The following is an 18923-nucleotide window of genomic DNA, read 5'->3' as shown; positions in this document are numbered from 1 at the left end:
AAGTCTTATGAAAGGTGGTGACCCTTTTACCAATGAAGTATAAAAGAGATCATTCCAATTATTCAATGATCACTTATCAATCATCATTCCAATCATTCAAATCAAGGAACAATCAATCAAGAAATCATTCTATCAAATCAGCGTACATTCAATCATCATTCACCAATATATCAAACCAGCCTTCATTACATTATCACTCACCAATACCTCAAATCATACAATCAAAGGAATTCATTCAATCAATCAATTATTCATCAAGCAATCAATTATCGAAGGATAGAGACTGGATGACTACTGCGATGTTAACACTCAGTTGTGCGATCATATATTCTGGTTGTGGTATGGTTTAAACTTTACATACATGATATAGTAACTATGTTTATATCTGCATTCTCCTAATTGATATATACTGCTGTGTATGATTATTCAACATAGCATAATGTTACTGTATATCTACTCCTGCATACTTATGGCAAACCATATGCTGCTGACAACATTATTTATATATGTTCTGAATATAAATCTGATTAGAGACATTATGTAGTTAAATTGTTTTATATGAGACTTGTGTATATCTTTTTATGTTCTGAATGCTTCTCAGCCATGATAGAGGATGGCGAGCTTATCAGTAGGGGAACGGTGTTGGGGTCACCTTCCAGGTACGCCACCTCATGGTATATGACCAGGGAGTCCCATGAGGCCAAAGGGGTATGAAGGGTACTGCCTTTGGGCCTGTGAAGGATGGACTTTCTGGGCACCCTATGGTAAATGCTCCTCACGATCCATCATGGTAAATGAACACCTTAAAGAATATTCAATCATAGGAAGTAGGATAGAAGTGGCAAAATCAAGGGGAACAGTGATAGGACACCTCACTAGGTATGCCACCTCATATGAATGGCATGGACCACACGAGTCCAAGGGAAATGAGGTTTGCCCTTGGGCTTGAGATAGAGGGTCTCTAGGGCACCCTATCGAACCATCCTATCTCAGCTTCCCAATGGTTGAACCTTCTCAAAAATAATGTTTGTTACTTCCCAAATGAAGTTATCTATTTTTATGAATTATAATTGTGAAACAGTCTCTAACTTGTTTGTAGGATCTCCATCAAATTAAAAGGTATCTCTAAACCTGTCTTGTTTTAATTAAAATTTGTGAGCTAGGGCAGAATTTGGGTATTTATAAATTGGGGACATTACATTCAGTTCTCCTAGAACAAGATCAACCCCAACTATAATATCCAGAAAGGGCCTCCTCATCCCAACATGGGGAGACTAGAGCTTTTTTATGCTCCTTATTTGAGATGGACGAAACTCTAGCACTCAAACTCCTTGTATAAGATGCCTATTGAATTACTGAATTGCTTTGAGATTGGAATCCTTTATTTTGTTTAGGAATAGATGAATAAATGGAATTGTGTGGAGTCCTTAAATAGTAAAGCCTTGTGGCCATGAAAATCAAGGGATTTTCATGTTCAAATCTGGTTCATCACAATCTTCCTCTGACCTAAAAATGACAAGTTTCATTAATTTTACCAACTTCACTGGTGTATGTGCGGGTTTTTTTGAAGCCCAAGGGTGGTTGTCTTGTCTCATTTTGCAGAGTCCCATGAAATGATCCCCAACATCCCACAGTTACTGTCTAAAAAATGGAAAAAATAGAAAAGAAAAAAAATTCCATCATTAATAATCCCAACTTGAATTTAGTCACAAAAATATATTTGACAAGTAACCATGTCAATACTGAAAACTTTACACCTAGACTCTGGCAAGAGAAATGAATTTTTTCCGACAATAAGTAGAACAGAAGAACTTCAAAAAAGAAAATAGAGTTATGGTTAATAATGACCTTCGTAACCACAATGATGCAGTAGTGCACTTACTACTTGCCGAGTTGAATCGTCATCCTCCACTAACAGCACCCTCAGACAACGCTGTGGAAGGATCCTCTCCCAGCAGATTCTCAGACGTTGATGATGTTCCTTTCGTTGGAGTTGTCCTCTCAAAACTAAATCCACCTCTGGTTGATGACCATCTCCCCCAACAGTACCTCGAAATACATTTGTTTTCTGTAATTTGTTTTTCTCAGACAATTGTTGTTTGTACTTTTTGTTTTCTTCATCTTTGCTAATGGGCTCCACCTTGCACTGGCCATGCTCTGCTCCCAGTTTAATCTGCATAGTTTCAGTTCAACGGGAGCACCTTTTCTCAATTTCCCAATCAATTGAAAATACTGTGCTTTTTTCTATTTTTGATATCTACAAGCAGCACGAATTGCTTCCCCTAACCTGCTGCTGCATTATGTGACATCTTACAGAAGTCTTGTGTATTCAAGTTTATGATTTCCATTTCTCCTGCAAAACCAATCAAATCTTCTTTACATGTATTTTAATTTTTATCTCATGTGACCCCTAGCCTGCATGAATATCCTCTGTGCCTCCATTTCATAGAGAGCATCCTGTTTTTCCAGTAAAAATTTTGATACTTGAATGAAAAAATCCTTTTCAATCAGAGTTCTGCAGATTTGCTTTCCAACCACCTCCCTTAAAATAGAGAAAAGGTGAGTGTGATTTGAAACTCGTAAATGAATTATGAAACCTTTAGAAATGCTTAATCATTCTTTGATAGAAGATGTTAGGAGAAAAAATCATGCAACTCTTTGCCAAAACTTGCCAACAAATGCCAGTGTCTCACCTGCAATAAGAAAGCAACGCCATCATAACCAAGAAACATGGAAGAGACCACTATCAAGAATAACAGAAGAAAATGCACCCGCAGGCATGACAAACTTCAGGTGAAAAAACCTTGAAAAGCTAAAATTTATGGATTGTGCTACACATTGTAAAGCTGAAAATACCATGACCAACCAAAATTTATGGATTGGTTTAGTAGAATAAATGAAATCAAACCATGGCTTCCAATGAACAGTTTGGGTTCATGTACATTGCATACATATTGAAAACAAGGTCACATCTTGAATACACTACTTGGAACTAAAATAGGAGCAAAGCAACTGTTACTAGCTCAAACAACTTTCATACATTTCTTAAAATTTTTGCACATATGCTTTCCAGGATTGCCTATTTTACAAAGGATATTCAATTAAGTCTTTCGGATGACAACCGGAAAGGATGCAGAACAGAAATTCAATAAATTATTTAAAATTATAGGATCAGACACTGCACATGATGAAAAATAGACATTCAATACTCTTTAAATTGATAACAGTGGATGCAACAAAAAGAGTAGGCCAAATCTCCTTTTCAAAATTTTGCACCACAAGGATTTGTGTATCCTTTAAAAGTTTGAACAAGAAAACCACAGAAAGTATTTCTGTAAACAAAATGTTGGAAACACCCACCCAACAAAAGAGAAAACAAAATAATTAAATTATGCAGCACAAGCCACAAGGACCTCACACCCAATTGGATCCTAAATCTGCTCCATATGAGCAGGATTTTCACAGCAATAGCCCAGTGGTAGAAAAGAATAGCAATAAGGCTTTTTGGAGCAGAAATGAAGCTCGGAGAATAGAGACTTTTACAAGAAAGTCCTTGCTTTAGTTGTTGAAGACGTGTTTCATATCTTAGGAGTATATCCTTAAAATCTCAGATTGGTGGTGATCATAATCATGATGCATTAGTATAGCACATGGAAACAGAGGACCAAGCAGCAACTGTTTTGAGTCTGCAAATTGATTTGCTCCATGCCGCATTATCATTTTATTATTTTCATAATGTCATATGACAACTCATGGCATGTTTTGTCATTTTTTCATCTAGAATCATCTTTTTAGTTTTTCCTTTTAATCTACAAGAAATCCAGATGCAACATTTTAATCTATTTAGGAAAACAATGATTTGACGATTTGTGTCTTTATAAGAATGTATAGTTTGATGCATAATGTACTTGTGATCAATCATTATCACCATGTATAAAATATGTGGGTTTCTAAATTTTTCCTGGAGTTCATATGGTAGCACCACTATATAACTATGTTCTCCCTTGCACCATTCCTTTAAATAAACCTGGGTCTGTTGATTCACCTCAAAACTCAATTCCTTGTTCTCTACAACCCTCATTGCCAAAACTTTGTGGACCATAGGTGTATCCTATTGACGTTTTAATTTGTCCTTTGTAAAGACCCATGCCAGTTTCTATACCAAAATTTTCACTTTTCCCCTTTATTGGATAGGGCGTTTTTTCAAACAGTTTGTATGCACTCTATTTGAAGAGGTTTCTGCTGAAATGTTTTATGCTACTTGGTTTAATAATTTCCAAAGCATCATATCATCACATTAACATTCATATAACAAATTTAACATACATATATTTCATTTGCACCAAACCAAAATGGCAGATTATATTAAACTTTACAATGATAGTATGCAGCCTTGAATAACAAACTACAGAAAACTGTTCATATAATGTCCTGACCTTATAATCACTCCAAAAGGGTTTGAGTGCACTGTTTCTCTAAGATCATGCTTGATGTTCATAACCTATCCAAGCACTTTAGGATAGTTGTGATTGGTCCTAAGTCAATAAATAGCCCTCACATCCCATTCAATCTGCTGATAAATGCAAGGAAACATTCATATTGTCACGAGGAAGGGGGCGTACGGTCCACAATGTTGTTACTTCATCCAAAATGACCCCAGCCTTTAAGTGCCCAGCATGTAATGATTCTCACACCCAACTCTGGATGCAAACACACTCACCTCAGCCACAAAGTCCTCGCATGCCAACAATAGACGAGCTCATGCCAGCAACAAAGATCTCTATGCCCAGCAATCAATCACTTCCACGCACAACCTAGACTATGCATCACACCCAACCAAAGGTTTATATGAACTTGCCTCTTATTAACTTCTAATATAGCACCCAACTTATCTAGCCAATTTCCTTGTGTTGTCCTCATTTTTGTTTTCAAAAATGATGGACCATTACATAATTTTTTTGTCAAAAAATGAAAAAATTTCTCTAAGGCATAATTTTGCCTTACCCCTGGACTGGCTTAATCCCCAGTCCATCCCCAGTCCATCCTCAAACCACGTTTCAAATTTCATCGCATTCTGAGTTTGTTTGCTATGTCTTTCCTTTAATTTTGGGTTTTTTCTCCCTGACTGCAAGTGGAAAATTTTCCTTAAGTTGCAAGTTTTAATGTTTTCCTTTGTTTTTAGTCTTTTTAGGGAAATTTTTAGTTAATTACGAGTGCACTCTATGAAATTAGAACTTGTAACTTACTTTTTATTTCCCCCTTATTGCTTTTTGGCCTTTTAAGTCATTGTAGGAACTTTTTGGGCATATTACAAGTGAACTTTAAATTATAAAGTTTGAATTAACTTGTAATTTATTTAAAAAGTTCCACTTAAGTGATTTTAAGTTATGGTAGGGGTTTTTCTCCTCCATTACAAGTTTTATAGTCACTTTAAATTGTAATAGGGATTTTATTTCCCTACTACAAGTTTTATTTTTAAGTTGCTTTTACGACTTGTAAAAGGAATTTTATTTTCCCTTTACTAGTCTTTTGTTTAAAAACTTGTAAAGGGAGTTTTATTTCCCTATTACAAGTATGTTAAACTTGTTGTTTGCTCTCACAAACCCAATTTTGCCTTATGAGGGGAAAAATGAACATTTTAAACATGTAAAAAGGTTTAAGAAACCCGATTTTCCTTATTGCATGCATTTTAAACTTGTTGTTCTTTCCCAAAAACCCGACCAGCATTGTTGAAGGATTTTGTTGACAATTTCCACCGATTTTTGTGGAGAAATCTTAGGAGGAGGAAGGCGTCTTGGATTCCTTTCTATTTTCATGCATTTTCCAACTCTCTTCATGCCATTTGGAAGACATTATCACTGGTTTTATGGTGTTTTAACAGCAAAAACGTGTCTGAAAAATGCCACGATTTTCCTCATCTAAGTGCCACGAATCTTACTTCTTCCAAGTCGTTTTTGCTTGTCTTGCCTAGGCGTGGAGGTTAGATGTCTTTCTTGACTGTTTCTTCATGCTATTAATGGGTGTTTTGATACATATGGTGTTTTGGCAAAAACGTGGCTAGGGTTTTGGAATGTGGTTTATTATCTATTTAAGAGTTTTCCTCTCTTCTTTCAAGAATTGTTTCTTGCTTCTTGGAGGATGTTTTGATTGATCAAGGTATGTTCTTTTCCTTTCTTCTTTGTTTTCATTTCTTGTTTTTGGTTTGTTTTGATTTCCTTGGTCAATTTGTATATATGTTAGTTTTGTTAGTTCTTGTCTAAAATCGATTTTGTGAGAGATTTTCCCCTTTATTCCAAGTTTGCAAACCAATTTGTGAATTGCATTGTCTTTCCCCATTTTCCCTCTTTGCTTGCATTCGGGATTTAAAAACCCGATTGCAAGTAAGATGAAAATAATTGATCTACCCCTTTGGTTGAAAAACCTTTATCATCTTTTGGTGAAATTCCAAGTTTCTAAGTTGGAAAAACTCATCCTTTCAAAATCGGGTTTTTAAAACTTGATTACAAGTTGAAAGTTCTTCCCATTTTCATAAAGATGATCTTCCCAAAATCTTTTCATTTTCACTCATATTCATTTCCATCATCCGTACATACCATTCCCACCATTTCATCCACTCATTTCACACCTTCATTCATTTTTCCCATTTAAAGTCTACCTATAGTCAGCCATCCAAAACCCGAAATTGGTCCAAAATGCACTCAAAAAACACTTGAAAATGAGTTTTAAAGGTCCAATTACAAGTGCAAACTTGTGTTTACCCATTACACATATGAAGTTGCATGTTTGTTCTCCACAATTGCAAGTTAATGCTCTTTTTTTTCCCACAAATGTAATGCAGCTTCCAAAACCCGAAATTCACTTGTGAGCCCATTTTTGCATCAGTTTATCCTTTCCCTTGTCAGTTCGATTTGCACACACGATCTACCAAATCAATGGATTAAGGCATGGGCCTTATTTTGCAAGCAGATTTCAAGATTGGAAGATGATACAAAGAAGAGATACAACAACAATTCATGGTTGAGAACATAGAATGCTTTCAAGACAAAGATGGTCATAACATGAAAAGGGGAAGGCAGCCCTTTCCCTCTTGAAAATCCAGTACTACCCCAAGCAAGAAGATAAGGTTGAAGTTTGTTGGCCAAGGACACAAAGACCATTAAGGATGCAAATTCTCGTTCCGGTTCAAGATGTCTTCATTGATTCAGAATACTTCAAGTTTTAGCATCTTGAAGCGACATGAAGATCATCACAGACAAAGGATGATGCAGTTAGAGTCGTGTCTTTAGACACATGAAAACAGTTTTAGTTATGCATTTGTAATTTTGTTTTGACAAGTTACATGTAAAAAATTAACTTTGTAATTGCAAGTTAACTCGTCACATGCACTTTTGTAATTACATGTAAAGCAACTACAAGTTGAGTTCAATTAGGACTGTAGTTGGAATAAGTCATAGTTAATTGTTGAATAAGTCATGGTGGTTGAGAGAATTTCTCAAATTAGTTGGGATCCTCCCACCTTTTTTTCAAGGCTCCTCTCTTATAAATACTTGAGGGGGTCTATTGTAATGGATATCTTTTGGCAATGCAACAAAATTTTGCCAATTTGTATGTGCACTCTAAGACATTGAGCTTTAGATGTAAATCAAATTGCTTTCAATAAAAGAGGCAAGTTATGTTGAGACTTTGTGCCAATTCAAGTTGTTATGTGACGACAATTTCCAGAGTTGATTGTGAGTTTTGTTCTATTGTGAAAGAGGGATTTAAATTCAACCTTGCAGACTTTGAGCTGCTAATTGTATTTAGAGTTATATGTTTGGTTTTCAGATTTGGTCTTGCAGACTTTGAGTTGCTTATCATATCTAAAACTAGTGTGGAAAGCTAAAGTGGGAAGATAGCTTGTAGACTTTGTGCTACTTCTATTTTTAAGACTTGTGCATGTAAGGTGAAATGCATCATGTAGTTGGACTTTGAGTTGCTACATATTGTGCTTAGTTAGCAGAAAATCATCTAAAAAGGTTGATAGGAGAAACCACATTTTTGTATATCCCTTGGGTGTACAAAATTTTCAACCAACACTTGAATCATGTATCCTTGATCATTTTCGATATAGAATCACCAATACTTGTTCTACTAACTTCCTCTCTAAGAACCCTCTTGATCTATCCGTCAAATCTTCAAAAATGCCATCTCTAAAAGACCAATCAACCAATGACAGTGTTTGTATATCCCCTCTTGATTGAACAAATTGGGCAGATAAAAGATCTCTTGAATCAACCAAGTCCTATAGCACTAGTTCAAATGTGAGTACCCTTAGCTGATCTAAGATCATATGACTATGCTTTCTTCTATGGACTTTATATTCATCAAGATAATTCGCCCAAAAGTCTCCCATACCAAGTCCATGTGTAAACTTGAGTCCAAGCCTTCAAAGTATCATGCTTTGAGAATTGAAGTACCTATTTTCTGATGGAACTTGAGATTAAAATTTGACAGTTTAGCTTCCATATTCCTAGCATCTATGGCATTTGCACACCTTTATGACCCAATTGCATTGAAAAGTTGGCTCCCAACTTATGTCTTTTGCTACAATACTCGTGAGTGACTGAAAACTGCCTACAATACTCTGGGTCACTTGGATACAGGGGAGCTTGTATGGATTGAAGTCAAATAAAAAAATTGATGCAACTAAAAGTAGGAAACTAGATGAACCATCAGTCCACTCTATGATAATCATCCTTAAATGCTTGGAAATGCAAACATGATCCTCATTCTTTAAAGTCTTGTCGTAAAGTTTTCACACATCGCCCCATTGCAATGGGGACCCCACTTTTTTCTGCTTTATAGGTTAGTTGTGAGTCTTTTGGCTATTAGCCTTTGTTTTGAAGAAGTGTAGTTTGTCAGGAGCTTATCAAGTCTAGGCTCTCTCATTAGGATGACTTGAGGTGCAACACTTTTTTGCCCAACCAAGCTTCCAACCGGTCTTTCTCAACACTACCAGTTGATGCCCAAGCCCGATTGCTTCCCTCCCATCTCCTTTCACTACCTCTCCATCATTCATCCCTTCCACTTCACATTCTCCCATTCTCCATCCATCTTACATTTCTACTTTCCCTCACTTCCCTCTGTTTCACGCCTTATCCTTTCACTTCCTTTCTTACCCTTCACCTATCATCACCACCTAACATCCATCTCCCTTCACCCTTCTTTCCTTCCATCTCCTTCTCACCCTCACCCCCACTTTCTACCTTTCTTCTACCTCTTATACCTCCCATTTCCTACATTCTCTAACCTACAACCTGTTGTCATTTTATGACACCCTTGGTCCATCAATAAGAACCGATCAGAGATACGATCCATGAACCAGCGCTGCCCCAGTTGATCAAGGAGAAATGCAGAAGAATTATGGGGAGGTGTTGTCTTGTCTGGAGGAAGTTACTTCCTTAGCCTTTTTTCTCTTCCCCAAAACTCTGGAACCTCAAGGTTCCGAAGTTCCCTTGCTGCCTTTTCTTTCATGTTCCCCGAAACTCCTGAACCTCGAGGTTCCGAAGTTCTTTCCCTTTGCTACCTCTCCTTTCTTTTCCCGTAACTCTAGAACCCCGAGGTTCCAAAGTTAATCCCTTTCTTTCCCCTCCTCTTCTGTTCCCCGGAACTCCGAAACCCCGAGGTTCTGAAGTTTCTTTCGCCTTTTCTTCCTTCCCCGGAACTCCAAAACCCTGAGGTTTTGAAGTTCCTTTCTCTTCTTCTTCCCTTCCCCACCAAGGTTCCGAAGTTCCTTTGCTAAGTCTGGCCTTTTCCTTGCCTCCTTCTCAGTTCCCCAAAGCTCCCAAACTCCGAGGTTCTGAAGTTCCTTTCCATTGCCTTCTCTGGAACTCCGAAACCCCGAGGTCTCGAAGTTCCCTCCTAGCCTCTCTTCCTTTCTTTCTCCAAAACCCCGAGGTTCCAAAGTTCTCTTCCTTTGCTTCCCTTTTTTCCCAGAACTCTGGAACCCCGAGGTTCCGAAGTTCCTTAGCCCTTTTTTCAATTCCCCAAAACTCCAGAACCCCAAGGTTCCAAAGTTCCCTGCTGCTCTCCTTTCTCCTTCCCGGAACCTAGAGGTTTCGAAGTTCTTTCTTTGTCTTCCCCACTTCGGGAACCCGAGTTTCCGAAGTCCTCGGACTTCTTTCCGACTGGCAACACTTCCGGATAGCGTGATCAACACTCAGAGCTTTAAATGCTCTGACGACTTTTGTGACTTGTGCACCTTCTTTTGTGGAGCCACAGGGGTGCATTTAATGATTTTGGCAAGATTTCCATCAAGAGAGGTACAGGGTCATGCTTGTTGTGATAACTTATGTCATGTCTGCATGCTCTGACTTTGGAAGGTCAGTCAATCCACCCTTCTCAAGATTGCATTTTCAAGGTGTGGCTAGGTTGCTTGCATGTATAGAAAGAAGTCAAGTGCATGCACTTCCTTGCACTCCTAGACTGACATTTCCCTGCACACATAGGGGTCATGATCACTCTTGTAACCAATTTTCTATATAAAGGTTGTTAAGCCTCGTTGTAAAGGGTTCTCTCCTTGCTGGCTTGAGCTATTCTATGCTCTTTCACTTCTCTTGTATTTATCTTGCATTTTTGCAACTGTAAGTTTGGCCATTGGCCTTATAATGAATTGAAATCACCATTCTTGCCTTCCTTCAACTTATATATGTTGTGTATGTTTCCTTACCTTCATCATAGGTGTATGCTTTGTGGCTCTTCTCTCATATATGCTGTGTTTACTTGTTTCTGAGTGTGACTTGTGGGAAATCTTCTCCCCTTTGACATTCAGCAAATTCTAACCTACATACATGCGTTGGGGTCACTCATACAACTGAAGTTTGCATCTCCTGGGTATTTAAGTTGATTCTTTGTGTCATTTCGGGTAGGGAGAGAAACAATCTCTTCTTGGTGCATCACCTCCTTTTATTTTAAGCATTTCTCTCTTCCCTTTTTCTCTGCAAGTTGTTAGGATAGGCTTAGGAGTAAGTTTTGAAGTGTTGACTTGGTTCAACACCTACACCTGGGTTGAGAAGGAAGTCGGCCTTCTCCGGAGATTCAACCCCCTTGCGCAAGGTCCCACACTTCGGGGTTGTTTCCATGTTTCACAAGGTTTCTGAGTTGATAGCTCAGCAAGGGTGCAAGCTTTTGTGATAACACAACCCACACCTCATTAACCTCTCACTCCCTTGTTCTACCCATCCTATATCTTACTCCCTTTAACCTGCCCATCCACTACCCATACCTCTTTTAACACCCTTCATAACCCCTATCCTCACTAAACCCAACCCCATCTTAGCCTAAACCCTATCCCTTCCTTGCTATCCTTTCATAACCCCTTAGCCTATCCCTTATACCTCCCAATCTCCATCACCCACCTTACATCCTAAGTTGTCGGTCCCGGTACAGAATTGGTTTCTAGTTCGAGATTTTTGTTCGCAAATTCGTTCAATTTTTTGGGGGGGTGGATTCGAGTTCAATTTGGGTTCGTCCATACAAAAACACACACATATATATACAGCAGCAAATAAATTCATAATACACCACAGTCAAGTGTCAACTATGCTAATAGACTAATAGTAAAGTAGCATAGCAAAATACACAACCAATTTAAATATATCAGGTGGAGACATGTCCACATTGTAGATAGGTTGTGCATGGAACTACTTTTAAGTACATTATATCTAGTCAATATGACAGTGTAGGTGAGTTGTTTGAGAGGTTACTCATTTTGTTTTAATCAAAGGTTTACGCCTCTCCATCTAGTAAATCTATTTCAATATCAATGTAAGTCTTTGTTTGAAAGTTTGAACATAACTTTTGGAAAAGAGTACTTTCTTCATTCACTCAAGGCTGGCCTATGAGTGCACTCTATTTCTTAGGGAAGAAAAGGATCTATGTGGTGTGGAGGGCAAATGCATTGCTCAAGCATTGGACAAAGGTGAATTGTTCTTTTGTTGAAAATTTGATTCAAAGGTGTTTTCAGTGGGTGGTGACTCATGATGGTTTGAACTAGTACATAGCCAACACAAGTTGTTGTTTGGATCACCCTTTAAAATGTTGTAGATTCTAATATACTGTGTTATACAAAGCCCAACTTTCAGTTCAAGCATTCAATTAAGTTTTTGTTTTTGTTTGGAAAGTCAATTCACGAAGTTTTGAAATAAGTGTTTCTTACTCTTACAAGTTATCAAGAGGGAATAAAACTATGGTATTTCTTGCAGTCCTTTTAAATCTACAGAACGCACATGTATAGTTAAAAAATAGGAATGTGTCAAATCACTCAAATTCGGCCTAGGTTTTGCCACTGGAATCAAAACTCGCTAGAAATTCAGCAAAATTTGCTCCTAGTCCTTCTGATCCAACCCACAGGGCAATATACAAACCCTGGCAGAATTTAAAGAGAATTTTGTGCGAACTAGAATTTGGAGAGAATTGAACCAGGACCTAGGGATTTTGCAAAAGAATATAGTAACTTAGCTTACATCCTTACCTTTCCTCATTCCTTATAACCCCACAGATCCTAATCTACCCCCTGCCTTCCTTACCCCTCTTACTCCCTTTTCTTACCGCCAACTCCATCAGTACCCACTTCCCATCTTTACCTTTCCCTTCACCTTACCCCCATATCTTCCTTCAAATACCTCCCGCAGCATCTCCCATTTGCCACATCCTATTTCTTACTCTCTCTTCACCGCACACCCCTTCTAAACTCATTACCTTAACTTTCCCTCTTCACAACCTTGCCACGTAACATGCTTGGGCCCACAAATTTTAGCATGGAGACTTAAAAAAGTTTTTCTTAAGCCATTGCATTTGCCTTTGACTCCCCTTTACTACCATGGCATTGTATGTGCCCACAAGCTCTTAACGTGGGGACTAAGGAGGAGCTTTTTTTTAAGGTATTAGCATGCTGGACCACAAGACACTATGGAGGAAATTTAAAAGGTTTTATGGCAGTGTGTATGGTATTGTTTAAGCCCCACCAAATTTAGAGTAGGGAGCAAAAATGTTTCTAAGGCATTGACAATGCCACTTCAACATAGAGGCTAAATTGACATCAGCACTTCCTTTGGGTTAAGAAGTATGAACTCAGCCCACGATTTATCTTTGATTACCTTCAAAATAAAAAATAAAAAATTTGGCTAAGGCATGAAAATGATCTAGGTTGTCATAGCTTTGAACACCTTGTCATTGCTTAGAACACCTTGTCTTTGACCCAAACACCCCATCTTTGATCACAATGATTTACAAGATGAGCAATCTCTTAGCAATCAAGTCAAGTTCGAATGTGATGAAGAAAGGAGATATACCCCTTGAACTCCAAACGATACAGGTCTTTCAATGAATGCGATGAATGAAGAAACAATGACAACCTTAGTGGTTGCGAAGTATGAGCATTGGATGATGCCACTTCAGCACTTGAGCTTCCACGAAGTAATTTGTATGCTACATTCAATGAGAGTTTTGAAGTTCAAGAACGAGTTCATGCGATCAATGCAAGACGTTTTTTTTTCATTTAATTCGAATTTGGAAGTTCTAAGCATGGCCACGAACGGCAATTGCCACGCATTTAAGAATTGAGATGCAAAGATCGAAGAAGTTTATTAAAGTTAGTGGCGAATCATCTAGTGCATGACACTTCGCCTTTATGAGTCAATTGAGAAACATTTAATGCAAGAGGCAAAGTGAAACGAATTTGTTCCTCCAAGGCACCACAACATTGATGAGGTGTTTTCATTTTCAAATCGAACCAATAACTTATGTAAATATCAACTGAATGCAATCAGATCGCCTTACTATTCTAAATGCATTGTATTAAATGAAAACCATCTAGCGATTCATGATGAAGTATGACAAGCATTTTATATATTGATCATTTCATTTGATAAATATCACCGTCAAGTTTGAGAGCATTGATTCAACCTCTAAATGCAATCAGTGAATTCATCCATTTGTGGCAGAGATGTTGATCATGACTAGGTGCGATTAGTATGCGATCCTCATCTAGCAACGATTTGGATCAAAGTAAGGACAGTCCGCCATTCAAAGTGATGACTCTATGATTATTGATGATAGCAGCAATATTTGCACAAGTTTGTGATACACCTAGCTTCAGCACATCCACCTTGGGCTTAATCTTGATCTAGGCTGCGCTAAACATACACAGCCACAATGAGTTCATCCAAAATGCAATTTTGATTACGACTAGGATGAATATATCTATGGCGTCAAACTTGTTCACAATAGATCGACTTCATTTGATCAGCAACATCATAAGCCAAGGCAGTGATATGGACATGGTTAAACAATAGCAAATTAAGTCACAGCGAATCTACTAAACAAGGCATCAACAAGTCTTTGATTGCTTGCACTCTGGAAATATCGTTCACCCCTTTTAAATGCTTCAAAGCCTCTTGATACTCCAGCTAGGGATATTGCAAAAAAAGAAAGCATCCTTGCTATGGACCTTTTCCAATCCTATGAATGCATTGGCCTGCACCAAAAAATAAACTAAGTGCAACACCATCTGTAAAGAACTTGTGTTAGAAAATCTCATCAATTTGGTAAGGATGTAATTGCTAATGAGATGACCCCAACCAATATGCCTCTTTCTTTCATAGATGAGGCTGATAATGTAGAACATCCAACTCTAGAAAGTTCTTGCTTTTGATTTGCCTATCACCGTATTAAACATTGTAAATATGTAATCATCAAACCAAGCTCACTCTCCTTTAGGTAATCGTACACATTATTATTCCATTGCTCCTTACGTTCTTCCTAGTTAATCAATTGGGTTCCTTCACAAGGTTGCAACCTAAATGCAAAATCAAGGATTTCAACAGCCAAACTACATATCACTTAGTTCTTTGAAAACATAATTCTTCTTGTCCCAAGTTTGTAATGGAAAGCACAAGCTATTATCAATTCAAGAGATTTAATTGTAATTGGAAACGGGGTAGCTTGGATATGTCCATTTTCCACCAATTTGATGGCCAAATTATTCCCCTCTCTGATCCTCTCATCCATCTTCAAATCAAGTATTTCATGTGTCCAAAAAGGGTATCACAACTGTTGAATGGTTGAATGGACCGGAATACTGAGAGGGTTGAATCAGCAAATGCAAAATAAATGAAAAACATAATCACAAGATAGACACTAGATTTTATACGTGGAAAACCCAAATGGGAAAAACCACAGAGAGGGTTAACTCTCAAGATAATATAACTAGTTCACTGCCTGATTACAATGCATCTCACTATCGGAATGCTCATTGCAATAGAAATAAGTGAACTAAGAAAAATTGCATCTTCAAATACATGAGGTCAATTCCAAGATAAGCTCAGATAACAACTCAAAGCTGATCCGGTAAGGGATCTCTCCATGAAATGACCCCCTTACTTTTTTTTATTTTTTAACACATCAAAGCACCCGTTAAGGTTAGGAAAGTGAAATACAATGTTGCTGAAAGGTAACCCTTACACTTTTTGTTCACCAAGAGCCCAATATGGGAAGGTGAGAGCATACGGTGAATAGAGGATTGTTAGCTCCAAAGACAAACTGAAGTACAATGCTAGGCGGCAAGCCAACCCTTTCCACTTGCTTAGCGGGCAAGAACAACTCAAATCTAAAATCACTACCACTTTCCAGTGGGAGGACAACTATTACAATACTGAAAATGATATCACTCAACCACTTATTCAAAAGGACTTGAAAACCAATTGAAGTAACAGATAGGCGGCTAAGCCATTCTCTTCCAATTCTACAGTGGGAAATACAAAATGTAAAATGCCATAAGCAAAGGCTGATCAGTACTACTGATTTCAGCGTTACAATGAGAGCATTAGCTTGCAGATTACAATAGAAAATTTATATCTAATCACACCAAAATGTTAGGAATGGATCCTCTAACAAATATGAGCTATCCAGCATATGGAAAGTAACCAAACAGGTAAATAATTCAGGTCTGATATAAAGAACAGCTAATTGAAATAACAGACCAGCAATGAGACAAATCACCTAAATGCTCATAACTTTACCCACACACCTTTGAATGACTTGAAATCAAGTGCGAATGATTCTAAAAAGGTGGCACCCAAGCCAAAGCCAACAACTCACTGCAAATCTGAACCAATATCACTGCACGTTTTGATGTTGGCCTCCAGCATGGAATGACTTCTGAAAGGTATAATACTGAATAAAAACCCTGCTAGAAATAGGCAAAAAGCACTTTGGAAGAGAAACTCAGATGGAACAACTGCAATGGACAATGCGAATTTGAATCACAAAATGATGTTGATGCTGAAATCCTTCACCTACAACAGCAACTTCAAAGAATTCTTCAACATAGCACCGCAGATCAGTCTTCAAACCTGCAATAATTAAGAGGAAAATGATTGTTTTCTGCTATGAACAGCAGAAGAAAACTTGTTCATGTGTTGCATGACTGGAAGCATGCATATATAGGCAGTTTCTGCTTTAATCCTTTGCTTTCTACAAAACATAGGCTGATTGGGATAAGTTGGCACCATGTTTTATCTGATATTTGTTTTAAATATGGGGATGAGTTTTGAATGCTGCTGACTAACATAAGCTATGGCAGAGTTTTGTGGTGGCCACACCAATGGAAAAATGTGCCACTTTCATGTTTTTAAGTTTAAGTGCCATTTCATAATGACGACATCACTGCTAAACCACACCTGAGGAATTAGTAAAGACCAAACAAAAGCATGTCTAATTTATGTTTTCAACAACTTTTTGTCCTCCGTGCAATTTCATAATTTGGTGGAACTTGGTATTGGCATTGCCACACATAAAATGTGCCTCTCTTTATTGATCTTTAAATGTTTTACCTTGGGCATGGCTCACTAAAGCATTGGCCACTTTGAGTGCTAATTCCATCCGGCTTTGCCAAGCCAAAAGTGTACCTACTTTATTATTTATTATTTAATATAATTTCCTACTTGGTGGAGATTCATAATGAGTTTGATGTAATGTCCCCATCCTTGTCAGGGACAGTGGTTTGAGTAGTTAGCCTATTTTTGGACCTTTGTAGGCCAACAGGGTATGGATAAGGGGGTCAGTGATGCAGTATCTTGAGGAGTGGTTTGTCTATTTGTTCTAGTTCACTGTTGAGTTTAGTTCTGGTCTTCATTTCATCAGTTTCTGACATTATATGAGGATTTCCTAATTTTTAGGGAAAAACTGCTAAAAATAGACATGGTCCTATTTTTCATTGGCATGGCCAACTCTGGCCCCAGCTTCTGACAGATTCAGTTTCTGAACAATAATGAGGGAGATATGAATTTTTAAGTGATTCCCACAGGCAATTAATGTTTTAATGAAATATTAAAATAAAACCACAAAGTGCATCACTTAAATTTATTTTAAGTGAAAATTTAATATCTCCTAAGTTGGGCATTGCTTTTAGGGTTAAGTTGGGAATCCTAAAAGCAAGTTATGATTTTTAGAAAACCTAATTGCCAAAAATCGTACTTTTTGGGTATTTAGTCAGCCAAGATGAAATGAAACCTCATTCATTGATATTGAGCATTTGACATTTCTTCTGAGCACTTGGCTATGGCGGCTAGGGTTTGGACCTGTTTTGGAGAGCATGATTCAGTAGCTTTGAGATTGTGAAAGATCAATCGAATTGTTGCAGCTTGGTTGGCTTCATTCAGAAGTCAAATTGAATTAAATTGGGGCAGATTTGGCTTCTTACAAGGCAGATTTATTGTAGGTTTCCTATTTACTGTTTTGCTGTTAATTTTTCTGTGGTTTGGAGGTTGTTTTTTCCAAACACACAGCTTGCTCATTTATTGGCGCCATCTTCCACTATTTGGGTGCCTTAGTATTGAATAAGAGCATATCTGAATTGTTTCAGAATAAAAAATTAGAACTTTGTAAGTTGCTGATTGAATTCTTTTAATTCAATAAATTGGCTAAGAACCTGTTGTGACCTTTTTCACACATCGCCCCATTGCAAATGGGGACCCTCTCTTTTCCTGCTTTCTAGGGTTTTGTTAGTGTCCTATGACCTTTTGCTGCAGTTTCACCAAGCCTTGTCCAGTTCAGAGCATTTCAGGCCTGACGATTGAAAGTTGGTTTTTGCAAGTTATGTGATTCTGAAATGCGAACACCACCAGAGTGCTTAGAGAGGCCAAAGGACGAAGATCGCAATTGATTTGGACAAATTTGGACAACTTACTATTTTTAGAAAGTTTGCTTTTTTGCTTTTTCCTATTTTTTAGGAAGTTTCGTTTTTGGCCTTTTTATAGCCCAATCCCCGGTGTGGCTATTTTTAGAAAGTTTTCCCTATTTTTTAGGGATGTCTGCTTTTTGCTTTTTCGGAATGGGAACCTAGGGTTTACACTTGCACCACTGACCTGCTTCGATCGAAACTCGAAAATTCCAAGTTTCGACCTAAAAAAGATAAATCCCTAGATTTTAGGCTTTTTGCTTTTTCGGGATGCAAACCTAGGGTTTACACTTGTACCACTGACCAGCTTCGATCGAAACTCAAAAATTCCAAGTTTCGACCTAAAAAGCTAAATCCCTAGATTTTAGGCTTTTTGCTGCTTCCGATGATCCACCTAGGCATGGATTTCAAATTTCAAGTTAATCCGATTAAATTAGACTAAACTGTGAAATTTTGAAATTTCTCTGAAAATTATTCCAAGTTTGGCTAACAAGGGTTTTGAAGTATTTTTGCAGGTTCAAACCCCACCACAATGCAAGAGAGGTCATGAAGGAGCCTTGCCTGAAGTCTGCCATGCCTTAGGAGGCTGTGTGGGTGCTCATCCTGAAGTCCGCCATGTTTGGGGAGGTCACATGGGAGCACACTCTGAAGTCCGCCAAGGGTAAAAGGGCCATGAAGGTCTTCACTCTAAAGTCCGCCAAGGTCT

At 37.9% G+C, this 18923-nt stretch overlaps 1 protein-coding gene across 3 annotated transcripts in view; it reads right to left on the bottom strand.

Moving 5' to 3' along the window:
- The window catches only part of LOC131052173 (two-component response regulator-like PRR73), a 45606-nt gene that overhangs the window by 20703 nt on the left and 5980 nt on the right, over nt 1-18923 (bottom strand). For 2 of the 3 annotated variants that reach the window (XM_057986785.2, XM_057986786.2), the window contains exon 2: nt 1849-2693. In XM_057986785.2, the coding sequence (XP_057842768.2) occupies nt 1849-2179 (331 nt within the window). In that variant the 5' untranslated portion in view covers nt 2180-2693. Of the gene's footprint in view, nt 1-1848; nt 2694-18923 lie in introns of those variants that run through there. The other variant, XM_057986787.2, reaches the window with a different exon arrangement.

The sequence above is a fragment of the Cryptomeria japonica genome, chromosome 2 (assembly GCF_030272615.1).
Source record: "Cryptomeria japonica chromosome 2, Sugi_1.0, whole genome shotgun sequence".
Taxonomy (NCBI): Eukaryota; Viridiplantae; Streptophyta; class Pinopsida; order Cupressales; family Cupressaceae; genus Cryptomeria; species Cryptomeria japonica.
Note: the sequence above shows the minus strand (reverse complement) of the source record. Positions and strands in the feature narration are given on the sequence as shown.